General features: G+C 33.1%; 1 protein-coding gene across 1 annotated transcript in view; it reads left to right on the forward strand.

The window, feature by feature from the left end:
- Positions 1–1,961: 1,961 nt before the first annotated feature.
- The window catches only part of LOC121119573 (uncharacterized), an 87,713-nt gene continuing 76,859 nt past the window's right edge, over positions 1,962–12,815 (forward strand). Inside the window, exon 1 of the mRNA XM_040714274.2 lies at positions 1,962–2,950. Within this exon, the coding sequence (XP_040570208.1) occupies positions 2,124–2,950 (827 nt within the window). The 5' untranslated portion in view covers positions 1,962–2,123. The remainder of the gene's footprint in view (positions 2,951–12,815) is intronic.

Consider the following 12,815-nt stretch of genomic DNA (forward strand, 5'->3'; position numbering starts at 1 on the left):
AAATTTGAATACATTATCTATAACTGACCGAAATATGTCAATGAAATATTGTGCTATAATAAGATTCATTTTTGGGGGGTTTTTTCCCCATGAATTTTGTTCAAGATTGTATTGTCATGGATTAAAATAATACTACCTATCAGTATATTTAAAAAAAAAAAAGAAAGTTAACGTGGTCACCCTGACAATTTGAAGAATGTTTTGGGGGAGATCAGGTTAGCTGTCATGACATTTAGGTCAGCTACAAGCAGTTGTGACGAGTGAGAAATAAGGAAATAGGCAAGAATTACTCCAATGTCTACATATATTCAATTCTACTCTGAGCCCAACAAGGACTTACAATCATAACTCCGCAGCAAATGCTTCAGGTTACTCTCCGTCTCTAATGCACACACGCAAATGTTTAATATTGTTTTAAATATAATTGAATGTCATAGGAAAGGAAGTTCACTAATCAGGAGTTAAACAATAATGACAACAGCTCTCGTAAATAAAATTCATTATGTAGATTAACAATGTCCTGATGCTGTTGTCAGCCTTGCCAAGGTATACCTCCCAATCCTTTTGCTTGTTGTAGACGGGGTCAACGGTAAATGTCTTTTCATCAGAGAAAAAAATTACCCAGTTGCTGTTCTGCTTCAGATCATTCAAGAGTTGTTGACATTACTGAAGACAGAGTTCTTTTTGACCTTGGGACAGGAGTGACCCCTAAATTATTTTAAGAGACCTTCCTCCAGCCTTTTGGATGACCATGCCCACAGTAAACCGATGCACCTTCCTCTTCTGGCGTACTCTGACATCTTCATCGTTGGGTTGAACTTAAAGGTCTCCATCATGTCATCAGGCTTCCCTTTGGTGGGTATTCCACTCTTGGGATTGTCCTCTTTAGCCAAACGTTTTCTGACCCAATGGACTGTTGCCTTGCTGATGTTTAAGGTCTTCATGATGTCCCAGATGATCCTCCTGGTGCGGATTAAATTGCCTATGATGGCTCTTCTTGCCTTCATTGGGACATGTACATAAATTTTGTTTACAAAATGTACATCATCAAAGGCTTAGAATCTAAGCTATTCAAAAATTAAAGGAAATTAAAGATTTAATCAACAACACTTATGTAAAATTGTATTTTTATTCTTTCATACTGGAGGAGTGAACATCTAAATATTGAGTAGCTACATGTGAGTGGGCTCATAAAAAAACAGAGAGCAACACGGAAAATTTCTTGTGGAGTTATATTTTGGTTTATTAAAACAAAGTTTCCCCTTAGTAAATGCCTAATTACTCTGGGTACAATCCCTAATATATAATGTTATATAAATAAATGACGTGGTTATAATTAACGTGCGAAAAGTTAGTATCTTGTAAAATAATTACTATTTTAGAAGAATATATAATTTTTCAAAAGTTTTTATATAATTTACCCCTAAATTATATTTTTTCCCCTTTTTTTTCAATAGTCGAAAATCTTGGAGCACAACCATAATACGACTAAACTTTTTTTTCTTTCAAAGTTGAACAAAAAAAGCCAAATGACTTATATTGTCAACATACGTTGTGGAAATGTGATCCAACATAATGCGAAAATAAATTTAAAAATTGGAAGGAAATTGAAAAAAAATGAGGAAATAACGGTTTCTTTTCCATCATTCTGTTAACTTTTTGAAAGCTGAAAGATTGGTCAAGGTAGTATGTACATGAAAAAAGTTTATAAATATAGTAGGTATGTATTTAACTCTTATTGCAACCCAGAACTCACAAGGACTTAACAAGTGCATCACATACATACAAAGTTTTGAGCGTGTATTCTAGGCCGCGTCTCTTTACACCCATTTCATATCAAACGAGTTATGCCCAAAGAAAAAAAAAGAGGGATACGAAGCAAGTCATTCACTTATGGTTGTAAGTATGTAATATATGAACTTGCTTGCTGCGATGGTGATAAATAAATAATAAGAACTTTCAGTTGTTTTTTAGTTGTGAGCTCGAGTGTAGGTATATCAGTTTTACCAGAGTAATGTAAAGATAGTTTTTGATTTATTCAAGCATTTATGTAAGTAAATAAATGTAAGGAATGAATAGAATATTGTGAAGAAGAAGAATAAAATGGTCGTATTTAATAATTGATGATTGCTTGCGCCTATCGTTATCCTGGGGGAAAGAGGAACGTGGATTCTTCATCAGCAGGACTATTTATTTTATTACTATTAGAAGCTATGAATATTACTATTATCAACAACAAAGGACTAGAAAAAGAAACAGTTGAAGAGGGTGAACGAGAAAGCGGAAGGGAGTACGAGGAGGAGGCGCGGAGTGTTGAGAAGGACGAAAATTCTCTACTCTATGCTTCAGTAGTAGTGAACGCTCCACTGAGTCAGTTGGACGGCTCTCTCTCCTCTGGAGTTTTAATTAAAGTGACCAATAATACTTGTAGTACTAATAATAATTCTAATGAGTGTTGTGTTGTTGAAAACGATCTTGTGAGACATCCACACAATTCGTATTCTTCTCGAGTTTCTTATATCATTTCTTCCTCTCATGGAAGCTACACTGCTACTCGTTTAGTAGACTCAACACCATCACCACCCATGGCTAACGACGCGAACAACGTCAATCATTCATCTCCTGCTTCCCTTTCTTCTAACAACAATATCAACGTCAATAACAACGTCAACTCGGGCTCTTCATCGAATCCCTCACGTCGTCTACGAACAGATAAAGAACGAAGACGGCGTGAACGGAGGGAACGTCGTGCAAGGAGACAGTTACTTCGATCCACTGAGGATCCTCATCGACGCAGGCCCTATTCCAACATGCCTGATATCCTTCATTCGCATGTTCCACCTCCATATTCTACCCTCCCTAATCGTAATGCACGCCCCATTCCACCTCCTTCACGTTGGAGGAGAAGTCCTCCATCCTTCCCAGCCGCGGTTACGGCGGATCTGACAAGGTAGGACATCATTACAATTTGAAAGCCTCTTAAAATATAATTTAATTACATCTTCAGTCATTTTAAATTACCAATTCATCAATGAAACTATCAATATCTTTTGATTTTGATGTTTCCATATTGAATATTGATTATGTATTTTCGAGGAATATAACTGGGGGAACTTTATGTGCAATAGTAATTTTCATCAAAATACATTTAATATTCAATTGTCGCATTATCCTAATCAGAACAGAAATTCTTCCTTTAAAATTCTTCATCTCATTTTGTCACTTGTAAAATTTTCTTAGACAAGTTACAACTTGTTCATATATCACAACGTGTACACATCTAATATATGATAAATATGACTACCAGAGATTTCCAAAATTGTTTAGTTCTATGTTTCATAAACAAATTAAACTTTGTGTGACCCATTTTGAGGACATTAAGGGCCCTAAATCAAGTGTTGACTGAAAAACTTTTTTTAAAACTAATTAAAGAGTATTTTTTTTCAAAATGCATTAAGAGTTTGGGCCCTAACAAGCTCCCTGGGCTCATTTGGATCTACAAAGGGGGTTTATTAGATACATAATTAACCATTCTTCTATTATTAGTTGAATAAATTATTTGATTCATTTGTCAAATTGAATAAAGAGGTTAAAAAACAAATATACAGCTTTTGTTATTTTTAAGAGTTTATAGCAAAAAGAAAAGAAAAGTCAAAAAATATATTCTACCAGATTACCAAAGAAGCCGTTAAACGTAACTGTGATAAATACATATAGTAGGTTTTTATTAATATAGAGATGATCTAAAAGTGAGTCCGATGTTAAGTTTTGGAGATTGCGTTTACTTAATAATTATGTAATATTATTAGAAGAAGTAGTGCATGACAGTATCGAAACATTGTAGATATGACGGAAATTGGTTTGTTTGAGATATTATTGACTATTCTGTAGTCCTCCTCTACACTGTACATAATATAAAAGAAAAGTCGCATTTTGTAATTGATGCTCGCTGCCCCCCCCCCTTTGTTGTCTGTTTTTTGTATGTTCAAATGGTATTAACATTTTATTATGATATTTGTGGTTCCTTCATTGAACAATGGGTCTTGTTAGGAGGAAAAAACATAAAGAAGAGGGATCATGGGCTCCCGAAAGAAAGTTATACAAAGTCAGAAGGGGAACGATGAAAAAACCTCTTCCACGATGTGGTATATTAACACCAGAGTAAGCAACATATAATGATTTGTGTCTGGATTACAATGGTACTCTTCACCAAATTCCTTTTCTTTCAATAAACTATTCGGATTAATCCTTTATAAGCACCGCAAATTGCTCTTAAGAATTCTTCGTCACAAAATGAAATAATTGTAAATTGATTGGATTATATTTCAAAGAGAGCCATTTATGGGAGCCAAATAATGTCTTATAAATCAAATGAAGACTCTAATCTATATTTAATATTCTTGGGTATCTCAATTCATTGCGGAAATATGAATATGAAGTATATAACTGACCCAAATATGTGAATGAAATATTGGACCAAAAAAAGTGATGATTTTTTTTGTTCATGATTGTATTTATGTTAACTCATCACATATTATGTACTGATGATACTACATTATATTTATATGTTTAGTCGTTGTATTGAAAATTATTTTCCCCCCTCTCTTAACAAGATAGGAGAAGGAAGGATCTGAGTTAGAGATGGATTCAAGAGATTAAAATGAAAGTGAAGATATCGTGACTTGAAGAATTGTAACAATAAAATAAAAAAATCTTTATATAACACTTAATATACCTATATAAAGTACACACTTCGTGGTTGTAAGATGATTTTGACAAAATAAAATCACTCGGCAATGTAGGTATGTATGTACAAAGTACATACTTCAATAACTAGAGCTGTAAATACTAGGGAGTTCCTAGAATGGTAGTAGACTTTTTTTTAATCGGGAATTTGTGCAGTGTTTTTATGATATTTTCCAAAGCTGTTTCTGTTTTTATTTAATTCATATAAAAGATAACATTTAAATACGAGTGTTCGTGAAATGTGGAGAGCAACACTGAGGGCTTGTTGAAGTGAGGATCGATATTGAAGTAATTCCCGCCTACATATGTGGTGAATCAACATAATAACAATCTTGAACAAAAATTATGCAAATGAAAAAATCTCAAATTAGTAGTTTTCTTCATATTTACATAGAACCCAATATTTTATAGACATATTTTAGTCAGTTATATGCTTTTATTCAAAATTGTGGTATGAGTTAAGATACTCAAGACTTTTAGGTTTAGTTTGAATTCTTAATTTTTTTTTAGAGACATACAGGGTGCGGTTTTATAATTAAGAATTTTCGAGACGAGGACATAAACCTTTTTATTTCTTAAATTAGTAAAGATAGTTTACAAACCCATCTATATACAAGCGTAGGGACCCTCCATGAGCCTAATCATTCAATCCTACTACCTTCAGCCTCAACCACAGCCTCCAACCTGGTGCAGAACCTGCTGCACGCCTTGGTCAGGTTATTTTTATTCATATTATTCACAGCCTCAATAATGGAGGCTCTCAGAGAAGCCAAATTGTTGTGAGCACGCTTGTTGGACTCCCTCTCCAAGAGGTTCCACACGAAATAGTCCAAAGGATTACAGTCGGGGGAACTAGGGGGGGCACATTTCCTTAGACCAGAACATCTCCAAATTGTCCAAAAGCCATTTTTGTACGCAGATCTCCCTTCTTCCTTGCTGGTGTTCCCATCCCTCGAGACTCCTTGAACCCCATTGCGACTTTGTACACGGTGCAGAGGACAACTTGAGAAAGTCGATAATCTCTTTGGGCACACGGCCTGCACGGAGGGCGACAATGATCGCTGCATGACGGTCGTATTCGGTGGATATTTTCAACGCTTTGTAAACAGAACTTATATACAAAATTGTCTGTTGAATCTGATAAACTGGTTTTTAAAGCTGTACAACTAAGGGGTCCCAAGAAAAAACGGGTTAAAAAATTATTAATTGTCAAACTGCACTCAGTATATTGGCCCCGATATGGCTCCTTCCAAATAAAATATATTAATTTTTCATTCTATTAAGGACAATCAATTTTGGCTACTTTATGTCAATTTGCAACCCCTCTAAAGGATTAATAAGAATAAATTGATGATAGAAATTGTCAATGATTATTCGTTGTTGAAGAAAACAAATGTAATTCACGCTGCCACAAATGTTCTTGTTATTTACGGAGTGGGATATCTGCTTATTTTCTTCCTTCCATAGTTGTTTATATCTAATCTAATAAAACGTCTTGACAGATAGGCTGCTCAACTTCTAAACATTCTTAAAATTTTCAGGGTTACCAGTTTGATTTTCCTTTTACGGAAAGTGTTTATAATTTACAACTATACCAATAATAGGGTTTACAAGAGAGAATAATCCAAACCCCTCTAACCTTTCTCTTGTTAGGAAATGTACTACTTATGTATAAGAATTTTGTCAAAATGATGCAGGAAATCATTTATTTATGGCTTTCCCTAGAGCCCATCAGGATATTCCACTTTCTTTCTCTTTACGATCATATGTCTTGTATCTACTTCTTTGAAAAATGATCTATATACCTTCTTCAGCCCTACATACAACATAAAAAATGTTGATTTAAAGTCACTGACTGTGAAGCAATAGTATATGTTATCTACTTAACTACGCTTGTTGTATACGTTGCTTATATGAACTATATGAACTTAATTAAAGAATGACTTACCTCTCTTCATCTACTTGGTAGGTACTCACTTAAGTAGTAGAAAATTTATTTTGCATCGTTAAGGTGTTGCGATTGTGTACACATTTAATTCCTTCATGATTTCGTAAGTTTTGTCACTCTTAAATGTGCTTCTTCTTGAACCACTCTCTGTTACCATGACCGTATTTTTTGGGTCATTGCCGTACTGGAAGACCCATCAACGGCCCATTTTTAGTGCCCTGTTCTGTGGGAAGAAGATTGTGGTCCAAGATTTACAGGCTCTATGACTTTGTCCATATTCCTTCGAAGAAGTGAAGTCGTCTTGATTTAACATTCATGTGAGCTCATTAAAGACGGAAACTAACACATGTATTGTCTCATGTTTTAGAGCATCCAAACATCATACTGTGCCACAGGATACGTCTGATCAATTAAGAATTTTCCTTTTAAAAAAACAAACTGTTTATATACAACTCACAACTTCTACAAAATCGGATCGGTATAATAATTAATAATGGCTTAGGAACTTCGTCGATTGATTCACTTTTTGTTTGATTTTGTAATGTGGTGTTACTTTATAATGATTACATATGATAAAATTAATTATTCATCGTCACAGTGGAGACGGTATCCCCATAATATAAAATTTTTCAAAGTATTTTTTGTTAGTAGCTGACGACTATTTGTCTACTTTATCTATTTTTAAGTGTTGTTTGCCTGAACATTTATTAGTGCAGCAACTCCAATTAAATCTGTTTATTTTTTGGTTTTTCATATTCATCACTAATTTTGTATCGATCCTTATTTAAAACTGAAGACAAAAGTCATGTCGAGTTCATTCTTGGTCTGATCCAGTTCAGTCCTTCATATCAGTCCTAAAACTGATAAAGTTTGGTCCTTGATGACGTCACTCAACTTTATTATTTATTTTTTAATCAGTTCTAGTACTAAGAGTTCGAAGTCGTAAGGAGCATCCTAAGGACTAATAGGGCTGGTTCTAAGACGGGACTGTATCAAATATATAAGGACTATCACAGCACCATTCATAAACATTACAGTATTTTTTTGGTGCTATAAATTACCGGTTTATTGGGGAATTTGAGTGACTTACTCACCATTAATAGGACCGATACATACTAAAATTGAAAAAATATATGGGACTTTGGCCCTCTGCCCCTAGTGGTTACATCCACGCCATTATGATCAAGAATTCGTATACATAATGAGGCTTACAGATTATGAGGAAATGTTCAACAAAATACTTCAAAATTGATACCAATGTCAGAGAATCTGATTCCATGATTATTTTAAATCTTTTTATAAAAACACAATGACAAGAATACAATATACTTAAAAACATACATAAATCACTGAAGCTGCTTAATCGTCACGTAATGATCACTTTTGTATATCTTAAGAATGGAAAATGAGAGAAGCCTATGATGTAAATATATTAGTAAAGCCTAGAATCCGTAACATAATTATACTATGGTAGATGTTTTTATTGTCTCACCCCTAGTACTTATTTTCTTATCAGCTGTTGATGTCTCCTTTCTTTTCTTTACTATTATTATTATATTAGTGTTCTATCCTTGATTCACTGTATTTAAATTTAATCACAACTAAGCAATGAGTATACCGTAGTATCCTATATACACGGTCTACTCTAGGTATTGCTGCCTGTACCATTAGGCAATAATAGATAGTCCAAAACATCTTAACATGACATTATCACACCAAACCTGTTATAAACGTAGTGATGAAACGCCCTCGGTTAGCCGGAGTAGATTTATTTGAGTACATTAAAGCTATTTGCCACAAGATGAGCTTTTGAGACTCCACAGATCACGTTTCTTTATCATTTTCTTCCTAACGTGTGCAATTCCCCCCTTTTTTTTTTTTTTGTAGAATTAACAATGATAATTCAATTAAAAGAGTGAATAAATGGATTTATTATTACAGTTATTTGTAGATTAATAACCATGACATCCTCAACGCCCCCTAGTGGACAAAGAAGTTGTAGTATAGGCAAATATATTTGCACAAATAGAGATCATGTGGTTTTAACCCATTGGTGTATAGATTTGAAGCAAATTAACAAAGCATTCACATCCCAAGGTCAGCCTGAATTTAGTAAACAAACAATCAAGTAAATAATCTTCATGTCCGAATGGTCAAATATCAGTTAATTTCGAGCCTTTTTTTTTTCTTTCTTTTTGAAGGAAGGAAAGGTTGGGAGATGGAGTTCTTAAAATAAAACACACTTCACTTCTCCTTGTGTTCTCCTTCATCTATCTCCATTCTAAATCGATTTATGTATGTGTATGACTAAGGAGATAAATTTTTATTGTTGTTATTGATTTTCCTTGGTTATTGATTACATTTTTCTCCCGTTGTACTGAGTACGCATTTATTTGTAATATAAGAACAAGACATTTTTTGATTCTTTTTAGGATATTCAATCAATTATCATTATTATTAGAGTTGTAAATCCTAAGCATTTTTTAGCGTTTGAGTTGATTTTTTGTTGGCAACCTGAGCTTTTTGTATATATATATTTATTTGCTAAACTTGCTCTCATTATTCTTTAATTATTGAGGAAATAACATCTTAGTATAAAGTGTTCGTGCGCTCATGAAGGACTGGGAGTAACCCTGAGGATTTGTTACGGAGCTATAAGCGTAAGTCCTTGTTGGACTCACTCAGCGTGGAATTGAAGATCGTCATCGGAGTAATCCCTGCCATTACCCTTGCTTGATACAGAGTGGATTTGTCTAATACATTTGTGTTTATATCCTTGCTAATCTAATGAAACGTCATAACAACTAAGCTGATTTACCTTCTCAACGTTTTTATAACTGTCAGGGTTACCATGTTCATTTTATTGTGGGATACCGGTAGGTCATATTTTTTGCAACTCCAGTTTCAGTATTCTTGAGGAGAGAACATTTACGTATATAGTGTACTCAGGAATGTATGTGCTCATGAATGAGGGAATGTAGCACTGAATATTTGTTAGTAGGCCGATTGTACTTTGAGTCCAATAAGGACTTAACCGTATATCTGGGGATGTCAAAATGGTCCAAATCCCTGTTAGCATACATTTAAGTATATGTTAGTAACCTGCAAGATATTAATGTTTTTGTTAATTATGTATCCATGTTTGAAACAGCCAAACGTATTTACAACTCTACTTATCATCCTATGTCTATTAGTATATACTTTAATACGTAAATGCCAAGATGTTACCTTACCTTCTGCTATCATCAGGGCTGCCATAAACCACGGCCTTCAACACTTAATCAAAAATCTGAAGGATTACTTTGTAATTCAAATATTATACATAATTATATATTTAATAAAAATAGTTATTATTAAATATATAATCTTCGTTAAGCTATTTGTCAGAAAGGGATGGAAACAAAGTATTATATTTTTCTTCAAATATAGATATTTTTTAATCAAGGAAATGATCACGCCTGTTAGAACGCCCTTCCATCATTATATAATAGGTCGTCCACTTTGGTTGTAAAATCCCTTACCTTTTTTGTAACATGGGGAAGGGAACCCTAGTGTTATGTTATGTAAGATGCAATTTTTAAGATGTGGGTGCTTGGTTGGTCAACAGAAAAGCAAGCTAGAATGTTTATTTCTCAAAATTGAGTGTGGAGTACATTTGTAATTTTATACGAATAACCGTTAATTTCTATTAATAAACTATTCAGATTAATCCTTTGGGTGCGTCGCCAATTGTACTTTAAGGAGCCAAAATTGATGGACTTGATTTGATAGGCCATATCGAGGCCAATATAAGTCTCTTAAAGCAAATAAATGTTTTAAACTATAGCTAAAATTATTGAATATCTTAAGCATACTACAAATTTCAATAATAAGCCTATAATTCACTCAAATATTTCTATGAATTATTAGGATGTATGCATTTATATATGAAGTAAACAAAAAATATTTGCATTTTCTCCTTAAAGGATGAAGAATATTAGGGGGATTCTGCAACTTCTTGCCTAGACAATACAATAATGCCATTCATTTTATGTATCTCTTGGAATCTTTATCTTCAAATCTCTATCCCAGGGGCGTCTGCAGGGGGTGGCCTGTTTTGTTTTTGCTGTAGTTTCTTGAATTTTTTCCAAAAAAAAAATTAATATTTGAAATTTAATTTCTGAAATTTTTTCCAAAAACTAACCCCCAAAATATAATCCTACAGACGCCCCTGTATCCTCAATGAAGTCATTTTTCATCAATAAAAAACTAACATAGTACCGAAGGAATGAAACGGTCAATAAATATATTGTTGAAAATGATTAGAAATCCAATAAAAAGTTCATTGTTCTATTTCTATATTCCGTCTAGTCGATCCTTAACGATTCGACTTGGTTCGACTCAAGTCGACACAACACTAGCGAAAACAGCACCTTGGCAAGTTATTTTTGGAGAAATAGTCAGAAAAAAAAACACATCCCCTCCCTTACATAACATCCTCAAGACTTGGAACTATGTATAATATTTCCTTCATAATAATATGTGAATCTCATATTTCAAGAGTCTTCGAAACATAAAAAAACTAAGTAAAAAAAGATGTAATTCTAATCTACATACTATGGATTTCATAAAATGTAACACATTTGTGTTACATACAAAACCAGCTCCTCAATTAATAGTCTACTAACGACAGATGTGGCCCGTCAACAGAAAAACAAGCTAGAAAGATTTTTCCACAAATGTAGGGTGGATTACATTTGTATTCTTAAACAAATTCTCGTCCTTATTAATCCTTTAAAGGACCCAGAAATTGCATGGATGAGAAATTATTGGATTTTTTAAATAGGGCATATCGGGGAAGTTTATACACTTTAGTTAAAATTCTTGGGTATCTTAAATCATCCAACAAATTGGAATACAAATGCTATAATTGACTCAGAATGTTTTTTTTAAATAAATGCCCAATTTGACAAATAGCTTTTTTTTTGCTTTTTCAAAAAGACAAAAAACTTTTTAGAAAAATTTGACAGATAATTAAGGATAATTTAAAATAAATTATTAATAAATAATTTTACTAATAGAATATCTTTTATTTCAAAATGCTCATAACAGCACAAGATAATTGAGAGAAAAAAAATCGTTTTATTTTCTATAAATTTGCCAAAATCTAAAGGATTAGAAAAATGTATCCGTTTGAAGTTCACTCAGAAGAACAATGACTCTCGTTGTTGGAAGAATTTTGAAAGCGTCCTTTATGTGTACCTAGTAGGATTTTAATCTCATCATTAAAAAGTAATAAATAAACTAGGTAAAATACATACATAATAGGTATATATATATTATTTTTTCGGAAGAATATATATCGAAGTGAATTAAAAGCTACTTATTAAAATGAAGAATATTAGTTATATATAGTATGTTGATGGGTTTTTCTTTTATTCCTTTATTTTTTTGGGAGGTGATGAATTGAATCCGTAATGATGTTTACTATTTCTGTAATTTCACCACCATCAGTCTAAATATATGTATGGAGTTCTATCGTCATCTTTTATTGATGATAAACACTGCCACTATTGTGTGTATGCGTGGTTTGCTCCACAATCATCATCATCATTATAATAATAATGAAAGAGAAACTTTCAAAGAGTGTTTTTTATTGTGTGCGTAAAATATCCTTGTAGTAATGATGAGTCACGCAACCTACACATTATATTTTATTATATACATTGAAAAACTGGGATGTATTATTCTTTTTGATCAGTTATACGAGGGTGGCCTAAAAAGTTTTAGATTCTACACACTTCTCCCAGTGAGGATCCCATCTCGGTAACCCCTCCAAAATGTACTCGGCGTTTTTCTCTGCAAAATAGTTCTCACGAGACCCTTTTTTTTTGGCATACTTAGTCCGAGTTGGACTCACTTAGACACGTTTAACTTAAACTCAACAAGCTTTTATATGTTTACTACTGTTTGAATCTATTGAAAGAGTAGACTTTCAAAAATAAATATTGAATAATTGAATAAAAATACTCACATCAGCAGACTCAAACGACTATTACATAACAACCGCGCGTAAAAAATGGCTGACACTATGTTAAGTAACTGTCAACAGATGCTGGATAGATGTGACTAGCTTTTATTT

The sequence above is a fragment of the Lepeophtheirus salmonis genome, chromosome 6 (assembly GCF_016086655.4).
Source record: "Lepeophtheirus salmonis chromosome 6, UVic_Lsal_1.4, whole genome shotgun sequence".
Classification (NCBI taxonomy): Eukaryota; Metazoa; Arthropoda; class Copepoda; order Siphonostomatoida; family Caligidae; genus Lepeophtheirus; species Lepeophtheirus salmonis.